The 21,300-nt window shown below is 32.4% G+C and overlaps 2 protein-coding genes across 4 annotated transcripts; both read left to right on the top strand.

The window, feature by feature from the left end:
- The first annotated feature begins 586 nt into the window (after window positions 1-586).
- Window positions 587-8,116, top strand: LOC126668962 (long chain acyl-CoA synthetase 6, peroxisomal-like). 2 transcript variants are annotated; one of them, XM_050362225.1, is made up of 23 exons: window positions 587-914; window positions 2,793-2,856; window positions 2,956-3,033; window positions 3,165-3,236; window positions 3,317-3,398; window positions 3,558-3,663; window positions 3,743-3,819; window positions 3,933-3,977; window positions 4,101-4,187; window positions 4,439-4,528; window positions 4,638-4,717; window positions 4,813-4,906; window positions 5,336-5,424; window positions 5,508-5,596; window positions 5,801-5,930; window positions 6,018-6,136; window positions 6,231-6,354; window positions 6,439-6,525; window positions 6,623-6,726; window positions 6,811-6,896; window positions 7,351-7,437; window positions 7,516-7,602; window positions 7,705-8,116. In XM_050362225.1, the coding sequence occupies exons 1-23, from the start codon at window positions 797-799 to the stop codon at window positions 7,795-7,797; spliced, it is 2,088 nt and encodes a 695-aa protein (XP_050218182.1). In that variant the 5' UTR covers window positions 587-796; the 3' UTR covers window positions 7,798-8,116. The 2 variants fall into 2 exon arrangements, with proteins under 2 accessions (XP_050218182.1, XP_050218183.1); XM_050362226.1 differs by having other exon boundaries at window positions 2,796-2,856.
- Window positions 8,117-11,688: 3,572 nt separating this feature from the next.
- On the top strand, window positions 11,689-20,071 carry LOC126668048 (chloride channel protein CLC-d). 2 transcript variants are annotated; one of them, XM_050361262.2, is made up of 23 exons: window positions 11,689-12,163; window positions 12,269-12,341; window positions 13,112-13,333; window positions 13,431-13,477; window positions 13,561-13,659; window positions 13,761-13,835; window positions 13,997-14,085; window positions 14,379-14,519; window positions 14,620-14,690; window positions 14,772-14,851; window positions 14,926-15,075; window positions 15,230-15,289; window positions 15,367-15,441; window positions 16,169-16,320; window positions 16,755-16,890; window positions 16,968-17,099; window positions 17,694-17,771; window positions 17,850-17,905; window positions 18,006-18,092; window positions 18,204-18,360; window positions 18,465-18,566; window positions 18,647-18,693; window positions 19,631-20,071. In XM_050361262.2, the coding sequence occupies exons 1-23, from the start codon at window positions 11,987-11,989 to the stop codon at window positions 19,725-19,727; spliced, it is 2,403 nt and encodes an 800-aa protein (XP_050217219.1). In that variant the 5' UTR covers window positions 11,689-11,986; the 3' UTR covers window positions 19,728-20,071. The 2 variants fall into 2 exon arrangements, with proteins under 2 accessions (XP_050217219.1, XP_050217220.1); XM_050361263.2 differs by having other exon boundaries at window positions 18,647-18,688.
- Window positions 20,072-21,300: the final 1,229 nt, after the last annotated feature.

The raw sequence follows: 21,300 nt of genomic DNA on the forward strand, positions 1-21,300 counted from the left end.
AAATTGTGATATGCACAAATAATAAACTTTAAATAGTTTATTTTGGTAAGAAAAAGGGTTAAAGGTACTAATTTGATCTATTTTAAAAATGTAAATCTTATATTCAAAAGTAATAGTTATTTTTTTAAAATAACTTTTTTTAATAGCAAAGAGAAATATTTAGATACGCTTGTGAAAAGGATACTATTTATGATGTGTTATCGATACTTATATCATTTGGGGTATAGCTCGTTGTTAAATGACTTGATATCTTGTAAACTTTAGTTATAACTTAAAAACTAATTCCTTTAGTTATAACCTATAGTTGTATATAAATTGAAAAAATCAAATACATTGCCATTAATTAATACTAGTATTTGGTTAAGTAGCATATGATTCCCAAATCTAACTCTCGGCCGGCGATTTAACTCGTTGCTGAAAACAACAAAAAGAAATCAAACAAAGATAAAATGGCAAATAAATACTATTATTTTTCTATTTTACAATTAATATTTCTTCATTAAAATCATTCATATTTTTTGTATATCATCTAAAAATAAAGAAGCATTTTATTTTATTTTTATCATCATCATCTCAACCGCATGGCTTACTGAATCCCATCATCTTCCTAGAAAAGCGTGCCTTTTCTATTTACCTTTTATCTATTTCTTTTAGTATTAAATAATCTTTTGTCACTAAATAGTATTTTCCCGGGAACCAAACAGAATAAAAATAACATTAGCTTTGCTCAAAAGTATATACTAGAGCCGCTGTTTTTGATTTCGCCTGCTGCTTAAAGAACATATCATTATCAAATATGGACATCGACCCAGCTCAACGTCGCCTTGAAGCCATTCACGGCCACCTTGTCGCCGCCGGTGATTCTCAATCTCAACATCTCCGTCTAAACCAGACAGCTGGCGAGTTTTTCTCCGGTAACTAACTAACTCACTCTCGTACCAAAATTATTCTAGCTTTTATAGTAGCAGAATATATAGTTAATTCGAGTTATTTTATTTTTGCACTAAAAGAAGATCTAATCTAATTATTTCTTAGGTAATAAGATTTTGCTATTCCAATCAATTGTTATTTTTTTTGCCTCTTCCTATCAATTTGATCGGTTTATAGTAGAAAATAAAAATTCTATTTGTTATTTTTCTTTTGGTATTTTTTTTCAATATAGATATGATTCCGACTACTAAAGTTTCATTTTGTTAGACGTTAGTTACAGAGGCAGTGTTTGAATCCACGGCCTCCGAATGTACTTGAAAACGCCTTAACCAAGTAGACTAAACCCACACTGGCCTATTTTTATGTTCATAATCTTCAATTTAATGAGCAGTGGGTTGTGGGGTCAGTTTATGGCTTCTTTTCTATTGAATACATAAAACAGAGATGATACGGGACTTATATTCTCATTCTCTGCAATCAATTGCAGATTGTACTATAATTTAACGGTCAATTACTCTTTAAATACTGGTTCTGTTACAAGTACATTATTAATGTTTATGATTGAAGTGAGATTATTGATTTTATTTTTAGAGAAATTCTTAGGTAGACTCAGTCCACCAATGCTTAATAGTTTAACTAAATTTTAATTTATGGCCTGGACTTTTAAGTGCAAATTAAATCACGAAATTTAGCGAGATTTGCAATGACGATATGAATTTTAAAACTTGTTAAAATCAGTCATCGACTTTCATGTTTTGGCATATCAGAACGGTGTTATGTTTTCCGTGAAAAAACGCTGACGTTAATATACATTTTTTCAGTAGCCACATCAGCGATTTTTTAACGAAAAATATATCAACATTCCCAGTTGCCAAAAACTGAAAGTTGGTGACTGATTTTGTCAAGTTTTAAAATTTGTGTTGTAAATGCAGAATACGCTAAAGTTTATGATTTATTTTGCAATTAACCCTTTAATTATGAGGTAAGCTTTCCGCCTTCTAATTATTTCCAGGGCACAGTTATTGAGTTTCTCTCAGGGCAGAATAGTTGGATAAGTTCTGCATGGTTTTCTGTTCCTTTTCTTTTTATGTAACTGTCACATTGGTGCATTCAAAGAGGCTAATGAGTGGAGAACCCTAATAGTTTTCGTGCTTATGCAATTTTAAGCGACAAGAATACTGTAGACCAAACAAAGCCTAATTGCTAAGCAAGAATTATCAAAGAGATATTGGATGAAAATAAAAGATTAATAATTGTAGCCATATTAAGCTTAAGATGTATTTTCCATAGATATTTCTATTAGGAAGTGTGAATTATGATTGGGGAATAATGATAATAACTCGAACTCCAGTTTTTATGAGTTGAGTTCCTTAAATTTCACATAAATATAACTACGTATTTTTGGACCTAGGGATACAATCATACAAAAGGGTCTAGAGGCTTTCAAAGCGAGTAAAGATAGTTTGCTTCTTATATTTATATAATAGATTCAATACTGCTGGTTGGGCAAAAGCAGCAAGCATCTAGTAGCCATCAGTTTGAGGATGAGTTGTGAGCCTTTGTTTGAAACGGGAAAGAACGTAAAAGATTCGGGGAATTTTGGTTTGTAAATTGTATAAGCTGTTTGTTGAGTGCCTTATCTCTAGGAATTGTGCTGTAACCCAATCATGTGATCAAGTTGATAAGATTGTCTGTTAGAATTAGTTTTTGTAAGATGTGTGCTGTTTTACGGTGTTGTCTGTATCAACCATATAAAGGGTTACTAATTGAATAAGTGTTTTTCTGACACAATATTCTAACTCTAATATGTTCTGTTGTAAATATGTTCGTTAATATTATCAATCCTGACATCATGCTTTCAGCAGAGCAGGGTTACAGTGCTGTGCTTCCAGAAAAGTTACAAACAGGAAAATGGAATGTCTACAGGTTAGTGTTTATCATTATTCATGGACTTGCTGGGCACTTCCCTTGAACTCATATTATGTCTTACTTGTCTTTAAAAATCTTGTTTCATTTTCATATTAGGTCTGCCCATGCTCCTTTGAAGCTTGTGAGCAGGTTTCCCGATCATCCTGAAATTGGTACAATGCATGATAATTTTGCGTAAGAACTCTTTTTTTCTCAATTTATTTGTGCCTGAAGTTCTCTACATCACACCACAACTATCTCTTCCCTATGAAAAACGTATCTCTGCTTGTGAAACTAAATGTGGTTTCTGCACTTCGTCACTGTAGGCGATCAGTTGATACTTTCCGGGATTACAAATATTTAGGTACACGAATTCGGGTCGATGGCACAGTTGGAGAGTAAGTCCCCTACAAGCTGATGAGGCTCGCAATTCATTTTTGGGTTTGCATTATCCGTTCAAACTTTTTTTTAATTCTAGGTATAAATGGATGACATATGGAGAGGCAGGTACTGCACGAACTGCAATTGGTTCTGGCTTATTGCATCATGGAATACCATCGGTGGGTAATCTGCAATAATTAAATGCTAACAATAAACTTCATTTGAACTTGTTTGCAATGTTTAATTTTATACTCATATTTACCGCATGCAGATGGCGAACTGGCATTTCTTAGGTCTGTCCTTCCTGATATCTGATTATGATTTGTTTGATTCGACAGGGATCGTGTGTTGGATTATACTTTATCAACAGACCAGAATGGCTCATTGTTGATCATGCTTGCTCAGCATATTCTTACACATCAGTCCCTTTATATGACACTCTTGGTATGTCTACAATAAAGAGAAAAGAATTTGATCTTTGCCTGCTTTTTTGGATCATATTCTAACTATTGATCCTCTGCAGGTCCAGATGCTGTCAAGTTTATCATAAATCATGCTGATGTGAAAGCTATATTTTGCGTGCCCCAGACATTGACTCCAGTGCGTTTGATTTATCTCCTCCGTAGTTGTCTTGTTTATGAAGATATGTTATTGAATTATCTTATTTTTGAAACCATGTGAGTCTTGAACTGCAACACTATTGGATTTTGCAGTTGCTGAGTTTCTTGTCTGAAATATCATCTGTACGTCTGATTGTGGTATGAAACCTCCTGATCTCTCTTACTTGGATCTTTTATAAGATTAAAAGAAAGTTGTTTGGCTGTGCCATAAGTACAATTAAGCTCATTCTGAGTGTTTTCTTTTGCTTTTTCTACAAACAGGTTGTGGAAGGGATGGATGATCAAATGCCATCTCTTCCATCATCAACTGGAGTACAGGTTATAACATACTCTAAACTAATGAGTCAGGTAATTGGATTTCCCTTCTTGTCATGATACTTCCATTATTTTAATGAAATAAATCTCATGATGTTTGCGACTTAATAATGACTATTCCTAGAGCATGTATAATTTTCTTTTTGGAGTTGCATGCTTGACAGGCGTATAAGATAAACCTTGATCTATTGGGATTCAACTCAAGTTATGTTGTTCTCATTGTTGTAGTTATATTATTTTCTTGTTATCATATTCACTATCTCATGTGGCTGTCTTCTTTTTAGGGCCGCAGTAATCTTCAGCCTTTTTGTCCACCGAAGCCTGAAGATGTTGCAACAATCTGCTATACAAGTGGTACAACAGGAACACCGAAGGTATAGCACATGAATTTAGACTTCTGATTTCAAAGCTGGAAAGGTTTGTGGAATTGGTTCCACTGCTTTTTGCCTCTAAAACGTGATGTTTTTGATAAATTCTGATAAGGGGGCTGCATTGACCCATGGAAATATGATTGCAAATCTTGCTGGAGCGACTCTTGCTCATAAATTCTACGCATCAGATATGTGAGTAATACTAGCTTTGCCTTTTACACATGATTATTATCTTAAAAACCAACCTAACAGCTTTTTCTTGGCTATTTTACTTGTGATTTTTCCAGCTACATATCATATCTGCCTCTGGCACACATTTATGAACGGGCAAATCAGGTCATGGTGGTATATTTTGGAGTTGCTGTTGGATTTTACCAAGGGGTAAGAATTCGGCTTAACATTTCTTTGTTTGTCCATACTGTAAAATGGAATACACTTTTTCAACCTTCATGTTGATGCAGTGATATACATGCTGCTTTGCATTCAATCCATTCTTGGTAGTGCAAACAAGTGTTGTATATTTTAGTCATAGTTTGTCCATTAGTTTTCTGGTGGCTATCTTGATCAGATAACATCAGTGTCTTGTATATCTAGCTGGCATTTTGTAACCAGAGAACTTCCCGTGTTATGTACCTCAAAAACAGATAATATTTCAAATTGTTATTCCGATCCAAGTTAAGTAGTCTATGCTTTATCAATATTCATGAAGCAGAAACCATTATTCAGCAATATGATTACGTGTTTTCTTCAAGGTAAAATTTGATTGCTATTTTTAGAGCACCAAATAATATATTTTATTTATGCATGCAGGATAATTTGAAACTCATGGATGATTTTGCTGCTCTAAGACCCACTATCTTCTGCAGTGTTCCTCGGCTGTATAATAGAATATATGCTGGGTAAAGTCATTGCTGTCAAAATGTCCGAATATATTGCAGTATTCGAGTTCTCTTTACAATTTATCCAATACTTTTGCTTGCAGTATTATCAGTGCTGTTAAAGCATCTGGTGGAGTAAGGGAGAGGTTATTCAATGCCGCCTACAATGCTAAAAAGCAAGCAATGCTTAATGGTAAAGATTAACACTTCATATTCTTTCAGTGTTTTTTATATCTTGAGCTTTCTGTTTGTCTTATGCTGAAGCACTTCATCACTACACTAAGTTACTGTATGATTTATCATTTATGGTTGCTGAAAAGTTTTGGTATATTTTTCATTAGAGTTCTGTTTGCTACTTGGATGATTATTATTTATATCTTGTGTACTATTGTTGCAGGCAAGAATCCATCTCCCATGTGGGACAGATTAGTGTTCAATAAGATAAAGGCAAGACTTGGTGGACGAGTTCGATTCATGGTGTCAGGGGCTTCACCCTTGTCTCCTGATGTGTTGGAATTCTTGAAGATGTAAGTTAATTTTTTAAAACAAATGTCATTGGGATGCAGCTTCTGTCTTCCTGGTTGATTTTGTAACAACATATGTACTGCATGCAGCTGCATTTGTGGGAATGTAAGTGAAGGATATGGAATGACTGAGACTGCATGTGTCATAAGTTCTATGGATGAAGGAGACAACCAAACTGGCCATGTTGGCTCTCCTAATCCAGCCTGTGGTAAGCTATGGATTTCATAAACATAACAAAGTTTCTTGTTCTTTTTGTCAGATCTATACTTCCTGTTTATACTATTTTTTTGTTCCCGTTTCAGAAATAAAGCTTGTAGATGTTCCAGAAATGAACTACACATCTGATGATAAGCCCTATCCTCGCGGTGAAATCTGTGTGAGGGGTCCCATTGTATTTCCAGGATATCATAAAGATGAAGCACAGACGTACTTGCTCTACCCTAGCCTGGTCTTTTGATGTTGGTCTGGTCATATACAAAGAAAATCTCTTAATATTATTATGGTTTGCAGGAGAGAAGTAATTGATGAAGATGGATGGCTTCATACTGGAGATATAGGATCATGGTTACCTGGAGGTCGTCTAAAGATCATTGATAGGTGGAATTATGCCCTTATGATAAGTCTTTTCTTTAACAGTAGTGACCAAGTTATGTTGATTCAGCATTTTAATAGAAAGACTTACATGTTAACGCAGAAAGAAGAATATTTTTAAGCTGGCGCAAGGAGAGTATATAGCCCCCGAGAAAATTGAGAATGTATACGCTAAATGCAGATTTGTCTCCCAATGTTTTGTGCATGGTATGCAGATGATATCTTCAATTATACAACTCTCTCTAGTCTATGCTCTTCCGGGTAACTAACTCTTTATCTTTCTGTTGTTAGGGGACAGCCTGAATTCCTCTTTGGTAGCCGTGGTCTCAGTGGACGAAGATGTTCTGAAAGCTTGGGCCGCTTCTGAAGGCATTCAGGTAGTATCTTGTCTGAAACATTTGAATCTGATTGAGTAAAAACCAGCATTGATGACATGTTAACTCGCAGCCAGTGGCACTCAATTTTGCATTTCCTTCATCAAAAAATAAATAAATCAAATTTTGAACTTCCCTTCTCAGCAACACATTCTTGATACTTCTATTGTAGTGGAATTATTGGGATCAGATGACCACGTCATCATTATATTTGCGTGAGAAGGAGCTTCTTCCATCTAAATTTGAACAAGAACTTGAAAGTTGATAGCAGAAAAATGACAAGCTGGCTTATTGCCCCTTATTGGAATTCTGTTAGTGCATAATAAGAGCTAGTCAGTTGATTAATTTTCTTGAACATATCACTTGGGTTTTTCTGAGGCAAAATTTACATCCTCTATGAATGCGTTGTTGATGCATATAATAATGTACTAATAATTCTCTGACAATGTTTGAGCAGAGTGGAAATTTGGAGCAACTATGCAATGACCCAAGAGCAAAGGCTGCGGTACTTGCAGACATGGATGCTGTCGGACGAGAAGCTAAGGTAAGGTGTTGAACAATTATAGTGTTCCCTGCCAATTTTCACCGGAAACTCTTGTCTGATTATCCCAATATCCGGCAGCTCCGAGGATTTGAATTTGCAAAAGCTGTGACTCTAGTTGTGGAACCATTTACAATGGAAAACGGTCTCCTAACTCCTACGTTTAAGGCAAGTTCTCGTTTCAATATCGATAAGCATATTACAATAAGCAGATTATCACGACGGAAACTTAGCAGATTGTAACTGTTAGCTGTTTATGTCTACTTTCAGGTTAAGAGACCTCAAGCAAAGGCATACTTTGAGAATGCAATAACGAAAATGTACGCAGAGCTCGCTACATCTGATCCCTCCCCAAAACTGTAGTTGTGAAATTGACAGGTATAACACAGGTGTAAAATAAAATTGAAGATCTCTATTTGCTGAAGCATTCTGCAGTAGGATCTGTAATTGTTTATTTAATACTCTCTTACACAGTGTCGTAAGAGAATCCGATTGTCTTGTATAATTGCACCTCAGATTAACGAGGTTCATACACAGATTTCTTAAAAGAATAAATAGAAAATAGCCGGCGGCTGTTCGTGGTGGTAACGGTTGATCATTCTTTCAATTTGTTCTTGAAGCCAACCTGTAGCTAAATATGACTTGAACATTAATTTGTGCAATAATAATTAATTTTAATTAATTATTCTCTTGAATTTGTAATTTTATTAATTAGTCTTTTCAATTTGTTATTTTTTTTAAATCATAATTATAATTTTTGATTAATTAGTTTCTTGCCTTTATCTTTAAAATTGATATGTTGAGTTCAGTTGATAAGAATTGAAAAGTTCAAAGAACTATTTTATAAAAGGTTTAAGGTCTTAAAAACTACCGACCTTTCAAATTTTTTTCAATTGCACCCTCACCTTATAATTTCTTCAATAGCACCCTATTTCGTATTTTTGGCTTTCAATAGCACCCCGGTCTTGTAAAACAGTCAATTTTATCCTATTTTGTAGGCCAAACACATATTTGGGTCCTTACACTATCACTTTTTTCCAACTTAAGTCCCTAAACTATAAAACGTTTAAAATAAGTCCCTGCACTATCAAAAGTCTCCGATTTAAGTCCCTCCGTGCCATTCTGTTAGAGAGTGAGATACAAACGCTTGACTCTGAGATTGGTTGTAGTTAAAATTTATGAAATTAAAATTTTAAATCCTTACATTATAATTTTTTTACCATTTGAGTCCTTGCACTATAAATCTAACTTAAATTTTTAATTACTCAAAATTAATTAATTCAAAATAAATTAATTTAGTTAAATAAAAATAAATATTTTTAAAAATATGATATTTTAAAGATTGCGAGGTAGACGAACAAGTTTTTAATATATTTAATTTTTTTATAAAAATAAAAAATTAATTGTATAAAATAAAAAATTATTTTTATTCAATTAAATTAATAAAATTTAAATAATTACAATTTTAAATTAAATTGCAAATTTTTTATTAATAGTCAGAGATGATTCTAGTTTTGAAAATGCTAAAAAATTTTAATAACATTAAAAATGAAATGAAAATAAAAATATTATTAATATTATTTAAATTATGTGATAGAAAGACTTAAAATTGACGTTTCTAATAGTGTAAGGACTTAATTTGGAACAAAATGATAGTGCAGAGATCAAAATAGCATTTTTGATATGTAATTGTTAACGTCATCCACATTCCGTTAACTTGCGTAACAATAGGGACTTAAAAAAGATGTTTTTGATAGTGCATGGACTTATTTTAAACGTTTTATAGTTCAGGGACTTAAGTTGGAAAAGAGTGATAGTACAGGGACCCAAATATGTATTTGGCCTATTTTGTATTTTTGACTTTCAATAGCACCATAAATCATCAAATTAAACTCATTTATCGACGACTTATTTGAATTTTTTTTAAATTAAAGGACTTGTTTAAAAGTGTCCAAGTAGAAAAAAGTATGATTTCACCTTTAAATTTAGTTTTTTTGAAAATTTTCATCCTTACAGTAATCAAATCATCTAATTTTTTAATTTAGAGTGTTATTGAAAGCCAAAAATACAAAATAGGGTGCTATTGAAAAAATTATAAGGTGAGGGTGCTATTGAAAAAAATTTGAAAGGTCGGTAGTTTTTCAGATCTTAAGCCTTTATAAAAAGAAAAACTAGGGGTGGGCAAAAAAACCGGTCAAACCGATTAACCGAACCGAAACCGGAAAACCGAACCGGAAAATGTGGTTAACCGGTCCAACGGTTTAGGTTTAGGTTTTGATTTTTAGTTTTCATGGTTAATGGTTTAGGTTTAGGTTTTGGATTTCTAAAAACCGTGGTTAACCGGTTAACCGGTTTATATATATATTCATATATTTTTAATAATTAATAAGATATATTTTATGATCTATAAAATAATATTGATTTTATAATATACACAATAAAATCTAAATATAAAAATATATTGACATATATTTTATTTAGGAATATTTATATATTTTAGGAGATTTTATATATGAAAATATTGTAAAAGAAATTTGTTTTCCTTATTAAAATATTTATTTAACAAAAATAGAAATATTTAAGTCTATAAATAGTAGAAAGTGGACGTGAACAACACTACAAACAATTCAAAAAATACAAAACTAGCTTTAATATTACTCATAAATTATTTGTAAATAATAATAGTTTTAAATATTTGCATTGATTTAACTATTTATAAGATAGTTTAGATTTATATTTTTTAATATAATTTGAATTTCTATAGTTTTTTTTTGTTTGCTAAAAAATCAAATAGAATTAAAAATATATCTTTTTTTGTCTTTAATTTTTCTAATGGTTATATAGTTAAAAACCGCAAAACCGAAAAACCGAACTGTTTTTTATGGTTAACCAATTTACCGGTTAACCATTTAAAATTTTAGGTTTAGGTTTTTAATTTTAAAAACCGTATTACAATGGACCGGTTTACAAATTACCCTCATGGACCGGTTAACCGGTCCATGCCCACCCCTAAGAAAAACTGATGTTAATTGCTAATCTTGTACAAATTCTGCAGCTGATACTCAAATATGCTACGTATGAAGCGTTAATTGTAATTACAATATGAATTTAAAATCTTGATAGTGTTAGATTTCAAGCTATTAATTTTTTGTAATTTAGAATACCGAACATTTTTCCGATTAAAAAGTACTGATAGAGATATCAAAACAATGTGTTTTCATATTTATTTACTGTATTATTATTTTAACGAAAGATTGAATCTTGCATTATTAGAATTTAAAATTTGTATAATTTTGATTATAAAATACCCTAAAGTTTTTAGAACCCTTTACAGTTTACACAATGAAAGTGGAAGTGGAAAGCCTGGTGTTGTACCTAGTAGGCAAAAAGACGAGACACTTTTATGATTCCTCAACTCAGAAATTAGTTGGTGGAGCCTTACTCATCTCTCACTTCTAATGGTTATGCTAATAAATATCTACATTTAAGTCCAATTATATAAATTAAATAAAATAAACACTTTAGTACTTTCATAGTAGAAAACTAAATTACAAATTGTTAGAATTGGAATATTGCTGTCTGCAACAACAACGAAAAGCCACAAATTTGGATTAATTGATACTATTATTCTTATTTTATTGAACTATATTTTTAAATTGTTTTTTTAGCTTCAAAACAACTTTATTAAGAAAACGAAACATTTCCTATCAAAAAAAAAAAAAGAAAACGAAACATTTAAAATGTTAAGAATTTGGAAAAACTGGAAAATCACTCCGGATGAGGTGACAAAAAAATAGAAATCTATCAAATTGTGATGTTTAAGTAGAAATATAATTATGAAAATATTTTAAAAAATTTAATCAATTAAAAATACTACCCTCTCTACCTTATAATTCATATTTTCTATTAAATTGTGAGATTGTAGTAAGTGATATATGATTTTTATATTTCACATTTTTATTTTTATTGATACCAGTTTTAATTTTATACTAACATTATTATTTATAGAATTTTTTTAACTATCATTTTACTTTTTTTATCTATTTTATCAATTTTACTAATGAGATACTACTTCATTCAATTATAACAATGAACAAAATAATATTTAAATCATCAAAATTAAAACCGCATATCTATTTATAGATATTTAGCTTTTAATTAAAGAGTGAAATAATAATAAAGTATTAGAAATGACTGTAAAAATAGAAATGAATATATATACATTTTATTTTAGAGACTAAAATAAAAAAAGTGGCGCAAAAAAAAGTGAGAAATTAATACTTAGGTAGAAAGAAAACACAGAGTCACTCACAATTCTACACCATAGTCAATTACATTAAATTTCACCTCTCAATTTCATTTTTTTGTTACTTTCTGTTTAAAAAACAGTGATTTTAATGTTCAATTAGTAACAGCTGATCTGTTTTATTTTGATCATCAAATGTTGAACAGGATACCGCTTTTAGATTCGTTAATTTCACAAATTCTGCTGATAATTAGGGGTTAGTATATAGGTTTAGGGTTTGGTTGATTTGATTTGATAACAGTAGCAATGTTATCGAATCATTTAAACAATGGAATCGAGACTGCTAAGCTGGTCTGGTCTCGGATTCCGCATTCAGAGGAAGGTCAGCTTGAAGGTGTTGGTTTGTTAGATAGTAAGGGCGCGAGCAGTGCTGAGAGTCTTGATTATGAAGTTATTGAGAATTATGCTTACAGAGAAGAGCAGGTTGCTGAATTTTATCGTTTTTATATAATTTTTGTGTTTTTTTTAACAGTTTTTATAGTGTTTTTAGTTGTTTAATTTGTGTTTTTGGTTTTTTGTGATATGCAGGCGCAGAGAGGGAAGCTTTATGTATGGTATTATGTGGCTGTCAAGTGGTTATTTGCTTTGCTTATTGGCATTGGTGAGCAATTATTTTTCTTTTTTTTTTATTAGGGAAGTTTTTCTAATGTTATTGTCAATACTCGTTTGATTTTTCTGTTTTTCTGGATTATTTATTGTTATATATTACCATTATGATCGGCCTAGATTGTTCGGTTTATAGTATATGTTAGTAGTATCATAATTCGAATATAAATTGAAGGAGAGATTTCTTGGAACTTTCTTCGAAGATGAATTTGATTGTCAATTCTCGTGTTTGGAAAGGTTATAGTTGCTAGACCGCAGATTCTTTGAGCTATAAGAAAGAAAAAAGAAGAGAAAGTATTGTGAGAGAAATGATAACATGCCAGAAGCGATTTGATTTTACAAGAATTGAATTGAATTGAACTGTTAAAATGATTTTTCTAACCAAAGTTGCAAACATTAGAAATTTGTTCAGAATTATGAAGTATAAGCATAATTTTGATCCATTGCTCTGAGTGTAAAGTGTGAACAGTTTGTTTCGAAAAATTAAATTAGTGGTCCGTACTCTTCAATGAGACTTCTGCGTGACAACTGCTGTTGGATTTTGGATTTGCAAAGTGAGGATATGATTGTCCGATTCTGAATTCTGTATGTATGGTACGTTGTAGTGGGAAGACAGAGTTGCTCCCTAGATTTGATTCTATTGGATCCTAACTTAATTCTGTATAAAAGAAAATAAGGCCAATGTATACTATCAATTGCCTTCAACAAAGGGCTGCTACAGGTGCTAAGTGATCTATTTCTAATGAATTCTTATGTTGCTTTCAGGTACTGGATTGGCTGCAGTTTTCATTAATCTGTCTGTTGAGAACTTCGCCGGATGGAAATTTTCACTGACTTTTTCAATAATACAAAAGTCATATTTTGCTGGCTTTGTAATATATGTATTATTTAACTTGGCTTTAGTCTTTTCATCTGTATATATCGTCACACACTTCGCCCCTGCAGCAGCAGGATCTGGTATTCCTGAAATTAAAGGTTATCTGAATGGTATGCTGCAAATCTGAATCAGTTTGTTCATGTGTTTCTACTCAATAAGTTGTCTCATTTATCATCATAGAGGTGTTGATTAACAATAATTGTGTAGGGGTTGATATTCCTGGTATTCTACTATTCAGAACCTTGGTCGGAAAGGTCATTACTCTCATCATAAGATTGCTTTGGCAGATCTCCGAATTATTTGCATTTTAATTATCTATTTTTTAAAACTTCTTTAGATATTTGGAAGCATTGGTTCTGTGGGAGGTGGTCTTGCTTTAGGAAAAGAGGGTCCTCTTGTTCATACTGGTGCTTGTATTGCTTCATTGTTTGGACAAGTAAGAGCTCACAAGTTTACTTAGCTGCGCAATCAAACTCGTTTTTTTGAGCAATTCTTGTTGTTCTCCCCAACAAACTAAGTTTCACTTTGTCAATGTAGGGTGGATCCACTAAATATCATCTAAATTCAAGGTGGCTACAAGTTTTCAAGAGTGATCGTGATCGGCGTGATCTTGTGAGTAAATTAGGCCATCCATTTCTATTCTAACTTGGGTGGCATCATTCAATTCTATGTCACGTCCTGATTTTTTTCTGTTCAATATATCCATTTTCTTAAGAATAGAGGTGAGAAACCTCTTTGCAGTGCTCATTTCATTTGTCTAATGTTTTGAAAAGGTAACCTGTGGGTGTGCAGCTGGAGTAGCTGCTGCTTTTAGAGCTCCAGTGGGTGGGGTATTATTCGCCCTGGAAGAGGTCACATCTTGGTAGGACAATGTTTTTATTTTTTATTTTCTTTTAAGAGTAACATTTATATACTTAAATACATGGTGCATATGCTTTTGCCACGCAAAATAAAATAAAAAGAACTTACATTAATGTTTAATGGAACCTCATTTGTTCATGCAAGCATTTTTTCATGTGGCATTATATATTTCAGTTATATATATATATACATACATACATTTGATATGTTGTAACTTTGTTGACTTGAATAGTATAGTTACTCTAATTTTGTTTGTCGGTTCATCTTACATTATATATCTATTTTCTTTCAAAGGTGGAGAAGTCAACTTATGTGGCGTGTCTTTTTTACTTCCGCTATTGTGGCAGTGGTTGTTCGTACTGCAATGGGTTGGTGTAAGAGTGGGAAATGTGGGCATTTTGGCTCAGGTGGCTTCGTAATATGGGACATATCAGAGTTGAGATCTAAACCTTTTTTTCGTCTTTCTGTATTACTACATCTAGGGAGGGTTTCATTGGTTTTTTTAAGCCTTGTCTCTTAATTTTGTTCTGGACAGTGGTCAAGAGGATTACTCATTTTCCGAGCTACTTCCGATGGCAGTCATTGGGGTTATTGGAGGTGTACTTGGTGGGTAACCAGACCTTATCTTTAATGCTTCTTTTAACACTGATTTTTATCGGTTTAATTTCTTATCCTTGTGATTTTCAGGTGCCTTATTTAACCAACTCACATTATATATAACTCAGTGGCGTCGGAACTATCTGCACAAGAAAGGGAACCGAGTGAAGGTAAATTTGGAGATAATTATGTAATTTTCAGTTTTTATTGTTGTCTAACATATGTAATTGTGATATTGCTACAGATAATTGAAGCATGTCTAATCTCTGTGATAACCTCAGCTATTTCGTTTGGACTTCCACTTTTAAGAAAATGTAGTCCATGTCCTGAAACGGATACTGAATCTGGTATTGAGTGCCCAAGGCCTCCAGGAATGTATGGGAATTATGTAAATGTAAGATCTGGGATTGGATTCTTGTTTCTTTTTCTTTTTAGGTGTTTTATAGGCTTAATCCTGTTGCTTGAATGCTGAAGTTGTTGAATCAGCATGTTAAACTTTCTGGATATAGCTTTAGAAAAATTAACTTCCAATTTTATGATATTTGCAGTTCTACTGTGGCACAAACAAGGAATATAATGATCTTGCTACAATTTTCTTCAACACTCAGGTATATTTAGACTCCTTGACTTTATTCGTGCTTTTCATTTGAGTTTCCCAGTTATATAATAAATATTTTTGTTGCAGGATGATGCCATAAGGAATCTGTTCAGTGCAAAGACGATCCATGAGTACAGTGCCCAAAGTTTATTGACATTTTTGGTAGTTTATTTTTCATCTTAAATTTCACATTGGTTGACTATCTAACATTGTTAATTTTGTTAAATTGGTGCACTTGTTCTCAAGTTCTGTTACTTCTGATTTTAATTTCAAATTTGAAAACTCATTTTCAGAAGAATTTATGCAAATTAGTTAATTTAATTTTAGGTTTGATGGAAGAATTGTGTCAGTTAGGAAGTTTGAATACTCTAATTGAGGGGAAATGTTTTCACTTTCTAATCATAGCTGCAACCAGACGACTTGTTTTTTTTTAGCATAATTGTCTGCACACTTCCCTGAACTTGTTTACCAATATAAACTTATTTCTTTGACTGAACAGCCCCTCTCCCTGAGTGTTAAGGTGCAGCTTACCAATTAATCTAAATAGAATATCACAGTTGAAACTATTATTTTTAATGCCATCCAATTTTGTTTTCACCATCTACTGCCTACTATTATTTATCATATCCCATATAATTTCTTTCAAGTCATTTATTTTCTTAATTGTACCCATTTATATGAAGCTTTGACTCGAGTTCTTATAATAATTGGCTATTCTTCAATGTTAACGGTAAGTCGGTAACCAGGGATGGTTATAACAAATTTTCTAATGTCTACATAGTGACTTTAGGCAGGGTAATTAAATAATAAATAATGACACATAACATTCCGGTTTATAATTTATTGACATGCAATTGATGGCTTTTTTTTTATATCTTCATGTTTGCAGGTAATGTTCTATACCCTCGCAGTGATGACGTTTGGTGCAGCAATTCCTGCTGGTCAATTTGTTCCTGGAATAATGATTGGGTCAACATATGGACGCCTTGTTGGCATGTTTGTTGTCAAGTTTTACAACAAGCCCAACATTGAGGAGGGAACGTGAGTTTTTTTATTAGGTTTTGTGACTCTTAGTTTTATTTGGTACCTATTTATGCCCTTCTTAAGCTTACTTTCTATATTGTTGAATGAGAATGGGAAGAAAGTTTGTCCACGTGATATAAAGTTTTCCTCTGGGCTCAACAAATTTTGATTCATTAGTATTCTCCGTTATTCTTACTGTTGTGAGGGTGAGCCTTGGTGCAAAAGGTCACAGATTTAAGGCGTGACATCAATTTCTTTGTAAAATGCAAGGGGAAGGCTGCGTGCAGATGTGCGCAACCACCCTCTAATCTCACAAAAACCGGGGAGCATTTCTTGCACCGCCTGAGCCCTATTTGTTGACTTTTTTTCCTTCCGCCTTCTATCTATGAGAAATTACTGCTTGCATACTTTTTCTTTATTTTGAGGGTGTTGTATTCCTTGTGTGTTTCTAGATATGCTTTGTTGGGTGCTGCTTCTTTCCTTGGAGGTTCAATGCGAATGACAGTCTCCTTATGTGTCATCATGGTTGAGATTACAAACAACTTAAAACTCTTACCTCTAATCATGCTTGTTCTCCTTATATCAAAGGTGTAGTTTTGAATTTGAATGCTTTGCTTATTTATTAAATGATAATCCATGAATTTACTCTTTTATTCACACTGCAGGCTGTTGGAGATGCTTTTAATGAAGGATTTTACGAAGTACAAGCCAGATTGAGAGGCATTCCTTTACTTGAATCTAGACCTAAATACCAGATGAGAACAATGACAGCAAGGGAAGCTTGTGGAAATCAAAAGGTCTTTTTCATTCAAATGCTTCCTATTTTCCTTACGTTTCTTTTTCAGATACCATCATGAGTGTATAAACACCTGCACATTATTTTACCATAAATTGTGGTTGTTAATGACCTGTCTTATTAAAATTTTGAACTGCCCAAGGTTGAGTTTGATTTGTGTGAAATCCTGGCAAATTTGGCCAATATGATTTGAAATTTTGAACAGAAGCTGCATACACCTGAAATACTTTTTGGTTTATTTAAGGTGGCGTATTATTTCTCTCTTTTCAAAACCCGAGAAAAGCTTGTATAGCTCTACGTCATTAAGATAGCAGAAGCAATAGAAATATAGAAGGGGGGGAAAAAGCATGATGAGATAGGATTGTTGTTTGCATGAAGCAGTCAAAAGGCTTGTTTATTTTTTTGCCTTGTTCCTTTCTTGAATGGCATTCTGGAAAATTAAGGATTCTTAATGCACTTAAGATTTGCTTATCTTGGGCCTTTTAATGTCAATCCAACTTGTCACGACAGGGTTAATAGTTTTCCTTTTTTTCCTCTTTGCTTCTGCTGCACACAATCTTCAACTTATAATTGGTTGATGTTCCATCTTTCTCAGGTTGTTTCCTTCCCTCGTGTCGCAAAAGTTGCAGATGTAGTTTCTATTTTGCAGAGCAATAAACACAATGGGTTTCCTGTAAGTCTTACTTCCATCTTTGTCATCTTTTTTACACTTAAAATTTCTGAAATGTGATATTTACTTTACCACTTATAGGTGATTGATCACACAAGGAATGGAGAAACACTTGTGATTGGACTTGTGCTTCGCAGGTATAGCTCTTGTACTTTGTTACATTTTACTTGTTAGAGGTGGATGTTATGTTTTATATTAGTTGAACAGCTTAATCTTAGTTTTTGGTTCACATGGCAGTCATTTGCTAGTTCTTCTCCAGTCTAAGGTGGATTTTCAACACAGTCCTTTTCCTTGTGACCCAAGAGGTGTATCCAGGTCATTCAGGTAAGGGCATGGTCGATCCTAGTTAATAGCTGTACTTTTTGTTTTGTTTTGTTTGTGTGATTTTTCATTTTTTAGCTTCACTTGCTCAAGATAGTGGTTTTTGTTATTCAGGCACAATTTGAGTGAATTTGTGAAACCAGTTTCTAGTAAAGGAATCTCTATAGAGGATATTAGTCTAAGTTCAGATGATTTGGAAATGTACATAGATCTTGCCCCATTTTTGAATCCTTCTCCATATGTTGTCCCTGAGGATATGTCCTTAACAAAGGTATTTTTACTTTTTCACTAAGTTATCTGTTTATTATGTTGCATTTGTGGTTTGGTCCATCTCCTATTTTCAACGAGGCATGAAACATTTTTCCAATTATGTAGGTATATAATCTTTTCCGTCAACTAGGACTAAGGCACATATTTGTTGTTCCGCGTGCTTCACGTGTGATTGGCTTGCTTACCAGAAAGGATCTGCTTATTGAGGTATGCTAATGGAATTGTCCTATAAATGTTATCAATTTGACTGAACTGTGTAATGATTGCTCTCTGATGGTTTTTGGTAGGATAATGAGGATTCAGCTAATGTGGAGCTTCAATCAACTAGTGTAAGGTCTCTATGCTGCCTACTTTCCTCGTGTTATGTGTTACCTTTTGTTTATTGGAATGAGATTCTGAATATTATCTGGGGCGGGGTTAATTTTTTTGCAGTATCAGACTATAGTATTTTTACATAACAATTACCGACTTTTAAATTCTTACACTTTTTGTCACGAAACTTTAATTTTACCAACAGTAGATCACTAAATGATTTTCGGTGAATTTATGCTTACGTGGACAGCGGAGATAAAATAAATTTGCCATATTTGATCTACTTTAAGGCTATCAAACTATATACTTTATTTCAAAATAGATATCGACTTCTAAATGATATGGTAAAACTAGGAAGACACATTTTTCCGTCGCTTATGTAAATAATTTTTCATCTGAATTCATTTAATGACCTCCCGTTTTAGTAATATTGAAATTCCGCTACTAAAATGTAAGAATTGAAAATCGCTAACCGTTATGTAAAAATACTATAGTTGGAGAACTGCAAAAAAAAATCAACTTTTCTGATAGTGATCATGGTAGTTTTTCTTGGAGATGGAAAATTTGAGCTTGCAAATATTTCCTGAATTAATTAAAAGGATGAAATTGACCTATATTATGACAATAGTAGGTAGTATAGATATCATTATGGGTGGTGGCAGATCCAGGATTTTTTTTCCAGTCCAAACTTAACTTCTAGTTCACCTCTGCTATCAATTCTTAAACGAGGTCTGTGGAATTATATTAATGTTAATCATGTTTGGTGCTATCATTCTCTATTTTGCTCTTGCATACTTGGCGCTTAGTTGATAGTTGTACAGAAGCACTATTATCCGATGGTTTGACGGTAGACCGCATCAAACATTATTTCCTGCGTCCATGAATGGGTTTGTTTATGTTAAGAACTTTTTATCCTCTGATGTAAATTTGTTGATCCTCTGCTTGACTGTATGGTGCAGAATGTATCATCAAGGTAAAAGAATATTCACTAGGAATACCGATGTGCAAGCCCCGTTCTTAAACGGTCTTCTGATCCAAGATCACGCCGCTGATTGAAATTACCCTTCAATCTTTATCATCCGTACACTTTTGCGGCCGGGGCTGATACTGCTGACATATGTCTTCAAAGGCAAATTATTTTTTCCTCTTCCAAATTATTTGTCAAGAGTTTTGTCACCGTAAATTGGTCAATATTATTCAAATAGAGTTTCATGGACCTCACTCACTTAATTGATTGTATCTTATTTGAACGTGAAGACAATGCAAAATTGCAAATTATATAAACTGAAAACTTGATGGAAATTTTCTTGTTAGCTCCGAGAATAATGGAAGAATGTGGAAACTTGTATCTATAAATGCAAAATATTTTTTTGTTCTATATAGAAATGTTTTACCGAGTATTTTCTTTGGCTCAGATTTTTTTTAGTTAAATTACTTTTCTCTGTGAATATCAGCCTCTTGTTTTCCTTATTAATTTAAAAACCTCTAGATTTTTATTAAGTTTAAGCTACTTACTTTGAAATTACATAAAATATATCGGGCATGATATTCATGGATTAGGATTCTCGTTCTAATAAATATAACATGCATTAGAAAGATTAAAAAAAGATTAATTTTAAAAATTAAAATCTTTTTTAGTGTTTTAGATTTTCTATTTATTTTCAGATCGCCACACTGACCCCATGTTCTTGCAGGAGGGGTGTAATATAACTAAAAAAAGTAAAATTTTATTTTGATTCTTAAATTTATTTTTGATAAAAATATAAATAAAAATTATATTTTCTGAGATTCAATGATTTAATAAATTCATTTAATTTGTTTTACTTTTCTATACATATAATTTTTTTGATTTACATTTTTCCTAATTTTCTTATTTCATTTATTTTTTTAAAACTGAAAAAATTAAAACATTAATAAATATTGAAAAACTTAGTTGAAGTCATTAAGTCTTCAATTTCATGATAGTATAATTTTTTATTTATTACAAATTAAATGTATAAGTTTAAAAATTAAATTAAATTTTATTTTTTTAGCTAAATTTTTTTTAGTTAGTTGATTAATACAAAAAATGAACGGACTCAAATATATAAATGTAAATTAATCTGCTCTTAAATCAAAGGCTTAGATTTTAAGAGCTGCTAAGTATATTGGAGAGATAACAGAAATTAGAAAGTTTTTTAAGATTTTATTTTTCTCCAATTCAAGCGTTAAAGTTGCCTTATGTGATTTGATTGTTTTTAGCATGGTTGTCAGCGGTGCAGCCCAACCGGTTCAACTAGAAATTTCGGGAACCGGCGCTTTAGTCGGACCGGAATACCCATAAACCTCCTTTTTGATAACCCAGTTCAAATCCGGTTGACCCGGCCAAAACCCGTTTGACGCCGTCCGAATTTAATGGGTATTACGGATTTTTAATTTAACTTAGATTTTGTACTCTAAATTATAATATTTATTTATTTATTTTGGTTCAACTCCGGTTGAACCTTTAACTCTTTACCCTCTGTCCACGATGGTTTAATAACCGTGCAGGGTTTGGCAACATTGGTTTTTAGCATTATCTTACAATTAATCCAATTGCCAAAACAACATTCCTCATTAATTATCTGGATAATCCCAAAATTAATGTCCA

The sequence above is a fragment of the Mercurialis annua genome, linkage group LG2, assembly GCF_937616625.2.
Source record: "Mercurialis annua linkage group LG2, ddMerAnnu1.2, whole genome shotgun sequence".
Classification (NCBI taxonomy): Eukaryota; Viridiplantae; Streptophyta; class Magnoliopsida; order Malpighiales; family Euphorbiaceae; genus Mercurialis; species Mercurialis annua.